General features: G+C 48.0%; 1 protein-coding gene and 2 non-coding genes across 3 annotated transcripts; all 3 read left to right on the forward strand.

The window, feature by feature from the left end:
* The first annotated feature begins 645 nt into the window (after positions 1 to 645).
* On the forward strand, positions 646 to 6131 carry RPL23A (ribosomal protein L23a). The gene is made up of 5 exons (XM_035139968.2): positions 646 to 737; positions 2927 to 3107; positions 4027 to 4203; positions 5121 to 5190; positions 5985 to 6131. The coding sequence occupies exons 1-5, from the start codon at positions 713 to 715 to the stop codon at positions 5997 to 5999; spliced, it is 468 nt and encodes a 155-aa protein (XP_034995859.1). The 5' UTR covers positions 646 to 712; the 3' UTR covers positions 6000 to 6131.
* Positions 3855 to 3927, forward strand: LOC118097439 (small nucleolar RNA Z17). The gene has a single exon (XR_004694045.1). It is a non-coding gene; the product is annotated as a small nucleolar RNA Z17 (small nucleolar RNA).
* LOC118097438 (small nucleolar RNA SNORD42) lies at positions 4304 to 4368 on the forward strand. Its single transcript, XR_004694044.1, has one exon. It is a non-coding gene; the product is annotated as a small nucleolar RNA SNORD42 (small nucleolar RNA).
* Positions 6132 to 14522: the final 8391 nt, after the last annotated feature.

Below are 14522 nucleotides of genomic sequence, written 5' to 3' on the forward strand. Positions count from 1 at the left end.
ATCTCCGCAGGCGTGTCCTCTTTCGCCTGCAATTCCCACTAGCGATTTTAAGTCAGTATTACTGGCATTCCAGAAAACAGGGCAAGTGCTGTTTGTTTTGTACGCCCTTGAAGAGACTGAATAAAAATAATTATTTTTTTATAAAAAAGTATAAACATACAGTACATATATGACAAGTGTCATGGTTAAAGCAATTAAAGGGTTAAAATGTTGATTTTTATATATATATATATATATATATATATATATATATATATATATATATATATATATATATATATATATATGTGTGTGTGTGTTTTATGCAATATTTCTCATGTTTTCCTCCCCTGATGAATATTACATAGATCTGTTACTTGCTAATCCGTGAAGTAAATGAATAAGCGTTGACTGCGGCCGTTCATTTCAAAGGCTCCGCCCTTTGACCGCGACTCAAAACGTGGGCGCGGGGTTGGCGAGGTAAACCACAACTCCCGTCGCGCACCGCGGCGCTCCATAACCCCGCGGGGCCTCGTGGCGCGCATGCTCCTTCCTGTGTAGGCGGGGCGTGGGGCTGCGAGAGCCCCGCCCCGGCAATCCCTTTTCCGCCCGGCCGCTCGCGACTCTCCGCGGGACGTCTCGCGGCGTTTGGGCGCCGTAGCCTCGCGAGAGCTGGCGCTATAAGCTGGCGCGGGGCTCACGTGGTTCCCTCTTTTTCGCCTTCCTTTCCAAGATGGCGCCGAAAGTGAAGAAGGAGGGTGAGCCTCGTGGTGGGGGCGCAGGGGGCCTCGGGGGGGCTCCCTCTCTGGGGCAGCCGTGGACCTAGAGGGGCTGCAATGCGGGGAGGGAGCTATTTCACCCCCTATAATGGTTATAGCTCTGTTATTTAACTCTCTGCTGGGGGCCTGTTGGGAAGGGTTTGTCTCGAGGGGGGGGCTGCTGGTTTCTCCCCCCTAAGTTGGAAGCTCTCAAATTGGGGGGGGTCAATTATGGGGAGGGAGGAGGTGGTGGATTGGGGGGTGTTCAGAAGGGCTTGTTTCCCTGGGAGGGGGAGGCTGCTGGCTTGTTTACCCTTCTCTCAGCACTGCCCCCCCCCCAAGGTGGCTTGGATGAAGTGGGGTTGGGGAGACTGACGTGGTATTGGGCACCACATCTGGATGGGAGAATGATTAGAAGGATTAGAATATGCAGCAGAAAGAGATGATTTGAGGAAACCATGGAAGCATGGAATGGAAGTCGACCAAAAAAGAAATCATATAATGAATAGATTGAAATGTTTTCTTTTTCTTTCTTTCTTTCTCCCCCCCCCGGTTTTTTAAACTAAATATAACCTACAAAAGAGAACCATAAAACAAATATCACACAGCTCAAAAGCAATTGTCATAGCAACAGTAAATATATTCTTTATTTTGAAAAAAAAATTATAGGAAAGAAGAGAGGCTATTGGCCATCAGCTTGGATGGCTTTAAAAGAAAATTTGACAGATTCATCGGGGAGGAGGGGGCTACTAGCCACACGGTCAGAGGCAGCAAGTGCCTCTGAATAACGATTGCTGGGAATCACAGGAATAAAAAGATTTCCCTCCTTCTCTTTCTTGTGAAACCCAATGAAGCTGAATGTTGGAAGATTCAGGACAGTCCAGATTGGAAGGGGCGTTGAGGGACTTCCAGCCCTGGCTGAGGCTGTAGGGCAGGCATCCCCAAACTGTGGCCCTCCAGATGTTTTGGCCTACAACTCCCATGATCCCTAGCTAACAGGACCAGTGGTTGGGGAAGATGGGAATTGTAGTCCAAAACATCTGGAGGGCCGAAGTTTGGGGATGCCTGCTGTAGGGTGACATGTGGTTGTGTTTTATACTTGCCTGGCAGCCAGACCCATCTAACAAGTGAAGTAAGAGTTGAGTGGCTTTCATTTCTGGCTTTTAGAAAGCTTGTAGGCTTCCTTCTTTTTCAAAATATGTATTTATAGCAACAGGTAGCTTTCTCCCCCCCCCAAAAAAATCTTTATTAACCCTGAGCAGATTTCTTTACATATTATTCTGCATGTTCTAGATCAGTAGGATCTGGCCTTTTCAGGAGTGCTGCCCCCGCTTTACCCAAAGAGACACCCAGGGACCCACTTTTTAACTTCATGAAATATTTTTGTACAGCTGTAGTGTTGCTATTGCAGCCCACTCTTAAATCTGGTTGTGACCCAATAGATCCTGGCTTACCAGTGGACTAAGATGGTGTTGAGGCAAACGCTATAAATGTACCCTTCCCGTTCTCGTAAAAAGAGACCTGTTGAATCAGACTAAACATTCACATAGCCCAGCAACCAAATGGAAGCAGACCATGATCACAACAGCACTGTCTACTTGTGTTCTCCTGTGACTGGTATTCAGAGGAGGTTGCACATAGCTGTCCTGGCTAATAGCCACTCAGAGCCCTCTCTTCTTCCATGAATCCGTCCAAACCTCTTTTAAACCCATCTAGGTTGGTGCCCATCACTGCTTCCTGTGAAAACTAGTTCCATAATTTAACTGCTCTGGGTGAAGAAATACTCTTGCCTGTCCTGAATCCTCTAACACTGGGATAACCCTCTTTCTTTCTAAATGAGGGTGGGCAACTACAACAATTCACATATTCCAAAAGAGCTTGCACCTTAGATTTGTATAAGGACAATTTTATTTTCAGTCCCTGGTGATCCCTGATGTGGAATTTGCCTTTTCCACGGCATCTCCATGCTGGGTTGACATTTTCATTGTGCTGTCATAACTACAAGACCTCTCTCTTGACCATTCACTGCTAGTTCAGAGCCCATTAGTTTATGCAAAGATTTCTCCCTGTGGGTCACTAAAAGCAAGCGTTTCTGTTACCTGAATTGATGTGGAGCAAATTGCATGGGTGCTGACAATCCTGTTGAAGCTGTATGGGATGTGCTCATCCTCAGCTTTGTCTCCTTGCAGCTGTCCCGGCCAAGACCGAGGCGAAATCCAAAGCCCTGAAAGCTAAAAAGGCTGTCCTGAAAGGCGTCCACAGTCACAAGAAGAAGAAGATCCGGACGTCCCCTACCTTCAGAAGGCCAAAAACCCTGCGGTTACGGAGGCAGCCCAAGTATCCCAGGAAGAGCGCGCCAAGGAGGAACAAGTAAGTCGGCCCAAGAGATGCCCAGCGTGGCCCACCAAGGTCTGGTAGCCAGGCAAAATACCCATGACTTGTCTACTCATGTATTAAAAATGGATTTTTAATGGCATATAGAATCTTCCTGCAATGAGTTCCACAGTGTCTTCCTTTAAAAATTGCTGATCAGTTTCTGCATTGTCTATCTCAGCTCCAGTCTATTTTGGCAGTTTTGTTTATTTTTAAAAAACAATTATTTCTGAAGAAAAGTAAAATATTTACACATAGAAAATATCATGGAAATAATCGAGTGCAATGTCGTTAGTAAAATATTTGGAGGATAAAACTAGGTTTAGTCTATTTTTATGGTTTATTAATGGTGGCACATGAATGATGATTGCTGCTCCTCTTCCCCTCCTCCCCCAAATTGTTGAGGGAGCTTGAGAGTTTCCCCACAGGCATCTAGGTGTTTACTGTGATGCGGGACAAATGGGCCGTTGGCCTGATCCAGCAGAGCTCTTATGTTCTCATCTCAGTTCTTTATGAATGCTATGCAGGCATGTTGAAAGCTGTTTTATCCCGAGTCAGATCTCTGACGCCTCTAGCTCAGCATTGTCTACTCTGACTGGCAGAGGCCCTCTAGGGTTTCAGGCAGGGAGGATATTCCCCAGCCACACTGGAGATGCTGGAGGTTGAACCGGAGACCCCCTTTTGCATGCGGAGCAGGAGCTCCATCGCTGAGCCCATGGCCTTCCCCTTTGGCCAAGGATCCAAGGTGCAGAGGATGATTATTTAGCGACCAAAGCCTGACTGGTTGTGATTACAGCTTAATAGTGACTGATGCACCTGGATCTGATGAGTATTTGAGGACCTCTCACTCCCCCCCCTCCCCACTTCTGTGAGTAACTGAGAAAAAGCCCCCTTTTGCTGCCCTCCTTCCTCCCAGGTTGGATCACTATGCCATCATCAAGTTCCCCCTGACCACTGAATCGGCCATGAAGAAGATTGAAGACAACAACACTCTGGTGTTCATCGTGGACGTGAAAGCAAACAAGCACCAAATCAAGCAGGCTGTCAAAAAGCTCTACGACATTGACGTGGCAAAGGTCAACACACTTATCAGGTGAGCAGAGACTCTGTGTGTGTGTGTGTGAGAGAGAGAGAGAGAGAGAGAGAGAGAGAGAGCCAAGCAAGCAAGCAAGCAGGGAGAGGTGGGTACTCTTGTGCAAATGATGGAAACATTATCGAACTGAAGAAAGTGATGCTTTCAAAGGAACCACTGATGCACAAAACATTTCCCTCCAGGGATTGACAGAGGTGTAAGAATGCTCTGGGGAGGGTATTTGCTGTCTGTAAAGCTTTATTTCATTTTATAATTTACAGTATATCAAACAGAGAAAAGTAATAACAGATTAAAAAAATTTAAAAAATGGAAAACAAAGCTGTAAAACAGGCACATAGAACGAGTCCAGTGGCACTTGGGTTGAAACAACAACATTCCAAAGACAGAATATTATCTGATCGCCAAGCATTGTCCAAGATTTGCCAGGCTCGGGACGAGGGTTGTCTTGAAAATGATGGTTCCATGGCACATGTCATAAAAGGAACGCCAAATCATATAAAAAGTGTCCGGACTTCAGATGATGCACAGTTTTCTCCATGACAGCCATATTCCAGAGTGGGTGGTACCAAGCACCCAGTGTAAGGTTTTGGGCAGGAAAATAAGGTTTCCTTTAAACATACGGTTGGAATCTTAGCATCTTGCAAACTGGGAAAGGATTATCTCTGCCAGTGTAAAGTAACTCAAAGCACACACCAAAAATTTAAATGAGGAGCAAGTGCTATTAAGAGGGAGAGCATGGATTCTGATTTTTTTAATATAGAAAAGTTCTAATTGCTCGAGGTAGTAAAATAAGCCAAAGCAAGAACATCACACACCACAGACTTATCCTAGGGAATAAATGTGCACCAGGACTGGAGAGTAGGAGCGGTGTAGCACTGCTGCTTTTGAGAGCTAACACCTCCTGTCTCTCCTTCCAGGCCTGACGGTGAGAAGAAAGCCTATGTCCGCCTTGCTCCAGACTATGACGCACTAGATGTTGCCAACAAGGTAAGGAGGGAGAGACCAATAGACCCTTTCCCTGTAGCTGCGACTAACGGGGCCTTGGAGTAAGGGCAGGCAGGGCCTGGCTGCTGGATCAGGCCAAAGAGGGCCTGGCTAGAGCATGATCCAGTCCCTGAAGAGGCCAGCCAAATTCCCCAGAAGGGAGCCCACAAGCCTCCCCTTGAGAGGGAGCCCACTCTCCCCCCTTGAGAGTCCTGGAATTACCAGCCCAGGAGAAGAGGAGGCAGGGTGGCCACCTTCAAATATCAAAAGGGCTGTCGCAATAGGTTCAAATTGCAAGAAAGAAAATTTTGAGTAAATATTAGGAAGAACTTTCTGAGAGCTGGAACAGACTCCCTCAGAAGGTGGTGAACTCTCCTTCATTGAGGGGTTTAAAACAAGCCGGATGGCCACCTGTCAGGAATTCTTTAGCTGTGATTCCTGCATTGCTGGGGGGGGGTTGGACTAGTTGAGCTTTGGAGGTCCCTTCCACCTTTACAGTTCTGTGATTCTGGTCATGACTGCTAGATTTTCTGTGGACGCAGAGAATACTTGCTAGCTGGTGGGGTTTCTAGGAAATAGCCCCAGATATCAAATTCTTGGACAGTTTTTGCACTATGAGGCTGAGTTGTGTATGAAGCGTGCAGGCCACTGTAAAGCTCCTTTGCTAGAAGATGGCAAGTTTTTCCCCAAAAGGAGGGAGCAGATCAGTGGGTGGGTGTGAATCCCCAAGGGGCAGAAAAGCTGGGGCAGATCAGATGGCTAATACAATTATTCGCTTTTTCTTTTTGTGTTTCCAGATTGGTATCATCTAAGTGGCCATTGTACGAAAAGACCTCCCACCTCTGAATGCATTTTGTACAAAATGTTTCCTATAGACTCCTGAGTCTAATCCCACCGGTATCTGTAAAAGGATTTTGCAATAAATTGCATCTTGGGCTCCATAAGTAACTCCCGACATGCTTTCAAACAAACGCCAAATTGGGGTGGGGGTGGGGTGGGGTTAGGTTTGTCACCAGGCAAGCCCTTGGAGTGGGGGTCTGCAGGCATGTGTCTGCTTACTCGGGAGCGGAATGATAGCTCCCTGTCTGCGGAAATCCAAAACGGAAGCTGCCGCTTTCTACTTAAAGCCATTTCTAAATCTGTTCAAAATTGGGCACTTCCCCTTTCTGACCACGGGGAGGCAGATGTCAAGAGAGATGGAAGCAGGTTGAAACCGCAGCCCTTTTAGTGTTTTCTTTTTACAAGGGTGAAGAACTAAAGAGACTTTCCTTTTGAAAACAGCCGCATCCAAGGAGGGTTGTGGGGTCCACACGGGTTTCCAAGCATCAACAACTTTGTCTGCGCCCCCCCCCCCAATGCTAAAGTGGCAGTTAAGGTCGTGGCAAAATCTGGTTGGCAAAAGACTGGACCCTTGAGGTGGTTAGCCCTTTTTCTATCCCAAGGGCCGCATGGGCTCATTGCAGTCCCTCTGGGGTCGCATGGCCCGCCCACAGTCTTCTGCAACCAGGTACTGTACGTGCAGATTGATAAAATAAGCCATGCACACACACAAGAAAATGGGGAAGGAATAAAGAAAGTGTGTTTAGCAATTTGTAATTTAACAAAATGTATATACCGCTTGATTGTAGTAAAGCCTCTAAGCAGATTACAGTACATAATACAGTTACAGATAAAAAATGATCAATTAAAAACATTTTAAAATAATTAAAGTAAGTAGAAGAGATTAAAATGCATGCCAGCATCTACCTGTGTGTGGCTAGGGTTGCCTAAACAAAAATGTTTCAAGCAGACATTGCAGAGAGTTCAGGAGAAGCGCCTGCCTGTTATCAAGAGGCAGGGAGTTCCAGAGGGCAGGTGGTGCCGCCCTAAAATGCCACTTCCTTACAACTGCAGAGCTGGTACTGGAAAGATCAGAGCACTTGAGCGGGCATATAGGGAGTGATACGATCCTGCAGGTGACCTGGTCCCAAGCGAAGGGTTTTGGATTCTAGCAGTAACACCTTGAACCTGACCTGATAGCAAACTGGTAACCAGTGCAGATGTTCTCAGAGCACAGATGTTCTATCAGCATTCGTGGGGCAGCATTCTGCACTAACTGCAGCTTCTGGGTCATCCAGTATTATACAATACTAGCTGGCCCTACACGCGTTGCTGTGTGTTAGTCTGTGAGATGGAGGGTAATAGCCCCCCTTCAGATCCCCCTGAGCTGAGGCGAGATACTGTGGAGAGGGCAGGTTTCATCCCTGGGTCTCCCCCCCCCTATTCTGACCCATTATGTATCCCTGCCCCCTATTTGGGGCCCCCATCCCCCCCCCAGGTAGGCCCCTACCTCCACTTGGCAATGTTGGACCTTGTTCCTGCAAAAGGCCTGTTTTCAGTTCTGCTGAGGTCTTCAATGTGAGTGGTGGATCTCGTGGTGGAGGCGGGGTTTGTGGGTGTGGTGTAGATTTCACAGGAAGGGAGGGGGTGTACCGTGGGAGGAAATGCACTTGAGGGCGCTGTTTTACTTTGTTGAAAAATAGGTCTGTACCTGCGCAGGTGTGAGTTGTGAGGGATTTTTTTTCTAGAAACACTCGGGGAGTGGGCTGGATCGTTGTGTCAAAATTTCAGGACGATCGGTAGAGCGGTTATGGAGAAAAGTGGAGCCCACACTTTCACAATTTTTACATTTTTATATATATATAGATTGCCAGAAACAGTTATGATACGGTATACCATATAGCCTTTGGTTATACCATGTCAGGACTCTCTTCCGTGTACCTTTCAGGGTTTTACCCTCTGGATGCTGCTGGAGTGCAATTCTTGCTTCCCCCAAATTTTACAGATCAAAAGAACTTAAGAAGGACCCTGCTAGATCCGACCAGTGGCTCACCTGGCCCACCAAGCACAATGCCAGCAACTGGTATTTGGGAGCCTTTCTGGCTCATAGTCATCACGGCTACTAGCCATAAATAGCTGCCTTCTCCTTGAATGTGTCCCATCCTCTCTTAAAGCCCCCACTGCCTCCTGTGGAATGGAGTTCCACGGTTTAGCTGTTCTGCATGAAGGAGGACTTTATTTTCTCTATCTTGAATCTTCAACTTCGTTGGCTTTTCACGAGTTCCAGTTTTGTGAGGGAGAAAAGCACTTTCTCCATGCTATGCTTAATTCTTTACCATGTCTCCTCTTCCTCACTGTTCCTCTAAACTAGAGAAAACCTAAAGGCCGCAGCCTTCCCTCCATCTGTTTCAGTCACCCTTTCCCGAACCTTTCCCAACTCTCCCGTCGCCAGAGCCCTTTTAACTAGAGACTCAGTTGAGGATTGAACCTGGCCCCCTCTGCCTGCTGCAACGCGGGGCTCCGTCTCCAGGCTACGCTTTCTCCCATTGTGTCAAACGCATTGTACCCATGAGAGAGTTGAGAAGACGCCGCTTTAGTCAACAGCTGCCTCAGGAGCTCTAGGGGCGAAATGCAAGACGCCTTTGCGCCTGGCCTGATTGGAAACCCAAATCGCTCGGTTAGCAATCCAGCGGCAGGAAATCTGCTCATCTGCACATGCCTTCAGTCTTGAACCCTCTCCCACACTGCCTGGTATAGTTCCCCATAACATTGATCATTAAAAGAGCCAGGAATAGCAGCAACTGTAAGCAAGGAAGAATCATAGAGTTGGAAGAGACCACAAGGGCCATCCAGTCCAACCCCCTGCCAAGCAGGAAACGCCATCAAAGCATTCTTGGCATATGCCTGTCAAGCCTCTGCTTAAAGACCTCCAAAGGAGGAGACTCCACCACACTCCTTGGCAGCAAATTCCACTGCCGAACAGCTCTTACTGTCAGGAAGTTCTTCCTAATGTTGAGGTGGAATCTTCTTTCTTGTAGTTTGAATCCGTTGCTCCGTGTCCGCTTCTCTGGAGGCGCATCGCAAGGATGCGATGGCTTTTTATAAAACTTGCGTACGGTGCAAGCGGAGGACAGGAAGAGGTTTTTCTGAACCTGAGAGCCTGCTGGATCAGGCCAATAGCCATCTATTCTCACACCCTCATAGGGGCCAACCAGAGGCTCCCAAAAGAAACCTCCAAAGCTGAGTCTAAAAGCCCCTTTCCCTTCCTGCAGTTGCCGGCCACTGGTATCAAAAAGCTTTGCTGACTCCCAACTGGTTAGTGGCAATTCATAGCATTCTCTGGGAATCTTTTCTTTTAAAGACACTGGGTTGGTCTGCCTCCCTGGGGAAGCGAGTTCCACAGTTTAACAATGTGCTGCGTGAAGGACTCCCTGGAGCGATGGCGCCACGGAGCTCTCGGCCTGAAGAGCCCTCGGGTGCTCTTAAACTTCCTTTGATTAACTGACGAGAACCTTTGCCTTCCATTTGGCAATGGGGTTGGCTGCCAAGAATTTCCCCATAAGTGGAAGGCGTGTTGCAAGCGGGGCTGGGTGCTGGAGGGCAGTGCCTGTTTGGATCTGAGACGTGGGGCGGGGGGGAGAGAGTTGGGAGTGGGGTGAAAGTGGAGCTGTTTGAGTGGGGGCCCTGAAGGGGTGTGTGCAAAATCGCTTCATTTCAAGGAGCTTGTGCAAGGAGGTGGGTTTGCTAGAGATCCTCGCAGCAGGTAAGTGCTTGATGAAAAGGGGCCCAGCATCCTGTTGGTACACCCAGATGCTCCAAAACGGAACTCGCATGCAGGGCCTGAACACAAGAGCCCTCTCTCCCCTCCTGTGGTTTCCAGCAGCTGGTATTCAGAAGCATTGCTGCCTCCGACCGTGGAGGCTGGGCAGAGAAATCATGGCTAGCGTCCCTAAAGAGCCCTGAAATTTGTCCGATCCTCTTTTAAAGCCATCCAAGTTGTTCACCGCCACTGCCTCCTGTGGCAGGGAGTTCCACAGCTGAACTAAGCGCTGGGGAATGGAGCAGCTTAACCGTGGGGGAACTGAGCTGGAAGCTGCCCAGAATGGCTGGGGAAATAATAAAAATACTATATCAGATGCAGGTTTGTGAGCGCACTCTTAACGCACTGCAGAGAGAAGGAAGGCCATCACTGGCAAAAGCTTGCAGCTGGAACGCTGCCACCTCCTGGATTTCTGGGGCCCTCGAGAATCCCAGGATGGGAACAAGACTTCACCAAGTGCACTGAGACAAGAACCCTCTCAGCTGAAGTGGTCCCATGCCTGAGCAGCTATTTTGGAGGTTTAATTTACACAAAGAACAGTAAATACCTGCTGTTCTGTAGTGTTTGGTGTTCAGAGGCCGGTTGCCTCTGATGCTGGAGAGATAGCATCCAGCCGTCACGACCAGCAGGTTTCTCTCTCTGTTAATTTGTCTTAATCTTTCGAAACCATCGAGGCGAGTGAGTTGCAGCAGCACCTTGTGGCAGCCTGTTCCACAGGTTCACCCCGCCCCTGCCATTTCATTATCTCTGTTCTGAATCTTTTGTTTTCATGAGATGACTCAATGTTCTGGTATTATGGAAGGAGAATTTAGGGAAGAAAGAAAATAAAAAAGCACTTCGTGCTGCACAGAGTTGAACAGTGGAACTCCCTCCCACAGGAGGCAGGGGTGGCTTGAATAGAGGACTGGACAAATTCCTGGATGACTGCTCTGCCTCCATGACTGGAGGCAGCAATGCTTTCGAATACCAGGTGCTGGAGACCTCGGATGGGGGAGAGTCGCCTTGGGTTCAAATCCTGTTCGTGGGTTTCTCCATTCCATTCTGTTCATTGCACTTCTATTCTACCCTTCCTGCAAGGAGCTCTTTACAACTACAACCCTGTGAGGTAGGTGAGGCTGAGTGGCCCAAGGGGGCTTCCAGGGCTGAGCAGCTATTTGAACCTTAGTTACAGGTAGGTAGCCGTGTTGGTCTGAGTCGAAGCAAAACAAAAAAAATTATTTCAGTAGCACCTTAAAGGCCAACTAAGTTTTTATTTTTGTATGAGCTTTTGTGTGCATGCACACTTCTTCAGATATCTGAAGAAGTGTGCATGCACACGAAAGCTCATACAAAAATAAAAACTTAGTTGGTCTTTAAGGTGCTACTGAAATATTTTTTTTTAATTTTATTTGAACCTTAGTCACACTTCACCAGTACACCACTCTGGCTGGTTGGCCACTGTAAAAACAAGATGCTGGACTAGATGAGCCACTGGCCCGTTCCAGCAAGCGCTTAGGTTCAGAAAATAGGAAAAACCTCTCCCTGCCCTTTGCTTGCACCATTCACAAACGCTATGAAAAGCCATCACAGCCAATTGCTGCTTTCCCTGACGCTCTGATACGGTCAGTTTCCAAATCAACGGTTTTACGATTCTAGCAGGGGATTTGCTTCGTTCCCTCGGATCATTTGAGTCGCCCTTGATAGCAAGCAGAAGCAATTAAATGAAAGCTGTGTGCACTTTCTGTGGTCACATGAGTCCATGAACCCAGAGCGAATTCCAGAAGCTGCATCTGAAGAAAGGGCCCCCAGGGGAGCGTGTCTTGACGGATCCAGCGCTCTAGCCAGTCAGCTGCATGGCAGCCTTTCCCATGGCAAAACCTCCTTGATGTTCAGGAAAGAAAACATCCCATTTAGCAGTTCAGGCATGCAGAGAGCACCAGGGCCAAATTTATTTGGCCAGTCTTGGTGGGAAAAGGACTTGGGGGGGGGGTGTGAGACCGCTTGCCCGTGTCCCTTTTGCACAAGCTGGGCTTGCAAAGTTCCCTGATTAATCTTCGCTTTCTTCCCATAAGGTCCTCCCCATCTTTGGAGCCAGAAATCTCTCCAAATTCATATGTGTTGGCTGGGCAGAGATCCTTCCAAAACAAGCCGTTACAGAATTGTAGATTTGGAAGGGGCCTCCAAATAATTGGTCCCTGCAATAAAGGGATCACAGCTACAGATCCCTCCAACAGGTGGCCATGCACCCTCTGCTTAAAAACCTCCAAGGAAGAAAAATCCACCACCTTCTGCAGGAGTTCCACCATCAAACAGCTCTTACCGTCAGAAATGTTCGGTCGGAATCTCCTTGTAATTTGAATCGGCCGAACTTTTTAACATTTTATTCTCTTCCCGCAAGTTCCTACCCGGTAGTCCTTATGATTATGCTGGGAAACGGGCAATGTATTGGGGGAGGGATTCGCAGTCCCTTCTCTGCTCCTTCAGCCGCCTTGGGTCTCACAATAATCCGCCTCGCTTGGTTGTTGTTTCTGAGCCCCTGCAGGGACCCAGATGGGAATAACTTGCCCTACTTTAGTGCAGAAAACCAGTAACTTCTTGTGCTAAGATGCAACTGGTGTGAGAGCAGCATTCCACCTCTTTTTATCTGGTCAAAACCATTAGTGCAACCTGTGGCCTTATCCTCCTGGCTTCTATAACTCCTGCTTTCTCTGATCGCGTTGCCAGGGCTGGCTGGGGCAGATAAAAGTTGCAATCCACAAACTTCTGGAAGGTTATATTATTTCCACAGCGGACGCCGCAAACTTGCTTTGTATTTAACTGGGCTCTCTCCCCTTCTCTTCATTCAATTTGAAAATACCTGGATGAAAACTTAAACCTCTTCCCCACTTGTGATCCCCAGCAAATGCTATTCAGAATAGACAGTGCTGGACATGGGAGGCACAACACGGCCTTCACCAATATTGTATTGTCTAATTCTCTTTTAAGGCTTCCCAGCTTCTAATTCTCTTTTAAGGCTTCCCAGCTTCATGGCCATCGTTGCATCTTGTGGCAGAGAGTTCATTTCAGGTAAATGCATAAGAAGCAAAAATAATTATGCAATGCCAGCTATTGTTGTTGTCAGTTACTCAGGGTTGAGAAATGAGGAAGGAGTCTTAAAAAAAAAAATTCAAAGGCATACTAAGTTGCATCTAGCTCAACACTGTCTGCACTGACTGGCAGCAGTTCTCCAAGGTTTCATATGGGGGGGGGGGGTTCCTCTCCCAGCCCTACCTGGAGATGCCCCCAGGGTTTGGACATGGGTCCTTCTGCATGCAAGGGTGATGTTCTGCCACTAAGCGGCAGCAGCTCTTCCCTTAAAAATCAACATTCTAGTCCTCATGGTCTGGAATAAGGAAGTGACTTAAATGGGAACATAGGAAGTTGTCTTATTCCAAATCAGACCCACTGGTCCATCCAGCTCTGTATTGTCCGACCCGGACCCTGCACTTGTCATCTGAGGTCCCCCCCTCCCGGAGAAGTTCGGAGAGTGGCAACACAAGAATGGGCCTTTTTGGTGGTGGCTTCCATAATTGTGGGATGCTCTCCCCAGAGGGGATTGCCTGGCACCATCATTGCATGCCTTCAAGTGCCAGGCAAAACCATTCCTCTTTGCCCAGGCCTTCGGCCATTAAATAATCTATGGCTTGTAATTATGGTGCTGGAGGAGACTCTTGAGAGTCCCATGGACTGCAAGAAGATCAAACCTATCCATTCTTAAGGAAATCAGCCCTGAGTGCTCACTGGAAGGACAGATCCTGAAGCTGAGGCTCCAATACTTTGGCCACCTCACGAGAAGAGAAGACTCCCTGGAAAAGACCCTGATGTTGGGAAAGATGGAGGGCACTAGGAGAAGGGGACGACAGAGGACGAGATGGCTGGACAGTGTTCTCGAAGCTACGAATATGAGTTTGACCAAACTGCGGGAGGCAGTGGAAGACAGGAGTGCCTGGCGTGCTATGGTCCATGGGGTCACGAAGGGTCGGACACGACTAAGCGACTAAACAACAACAACAACATGGATTGTAAAAAAGGGGGGAGGGGGAGGCTGTTATTCTGATGATTATTTTTCTATTAGGCTGTCGGTATGCTTTTTATTATGGTTCAATCACTGATGTTTAGTAACGTATTTCTAAAGTTGTGTATCGCCCCAAGATCTTTTGATAAAGGGTGGTACATAAATTGAATTAATAATAATCGGTGATTATTATTTTTCTGGGGATACACATACCCCTAAACATTTTGTGAATCTAAGTTTGGCCTCATTGAGGGGGCAGTATTCCAGTATTTTCAGAGATTTCAGTGTGGACTAAACCTGGGCACCCCCAACACTCAGCTCCTGCCAGGTGTGTTTCTCTGCCTGAGCTGTGCCATTGCTAGCTGGCACCATTCCCATTGGAGAAGAGCAGGCAGGGATGCAACAAGCCCCTCCTGGAGAAAACAGGCTCGCCGAGTTTCCAATTCCCAGCGCAGCTAATTGTGGCTCAGCAGCCGAGATCTCGGGGATATGCCAGTGGCGGGCAAGAGAGTCCTTTGTTGCAGCCACCCCCACCCCCAGCCTCAGAACCCGCAGTGCCTCTTTTGAGGCTGGCCAGCCGCCAGCTGAGAGGCGCCCTTCCCATGGCAACCGGCTGGTTTTTCCACTCAACCCGGCCTGGATGCCGAGCCGGGGATTGGATGG

The sequence above is a fragment of the Zootoca vivipara genome, chromosome 15 (genome assembly GCF_963506605.1).
Source record: "Zootoca vivipara chromosome 15, rZooViv1.1, whole genome shotgun sequence".
Classification (NCBI taxonomy): Eukaryota; Metazoa; Chordata; class Lepidosauria; order Squamata; family Lacertidae; genus Zootoca; species Zootoca vivipara.

Excerpts from the sequence above, each read along its gene's own strand:
- RPL23A (XM_035139968.2), top strand. The coding sequence starts at position 713 with ATGGCGCCGAAAGTGAAGAAGGAGG. Across the intron at positions 3,108-4,026 it reads AGCGCGCCAAGGAGGAACAA|GTTGGATCACTATGCCATCA; the intron begins GTAAGTCGGCCC and ends CCTTCCTCCCAG. Across the intron at positions 4,204-5,120 it reads AAGGTCAACACACTTATCAG|GCCTGACGGTGAGAAGAAAG; the intron begins GTGAGCAGAGAC and ends CTCTCCTTCCAG.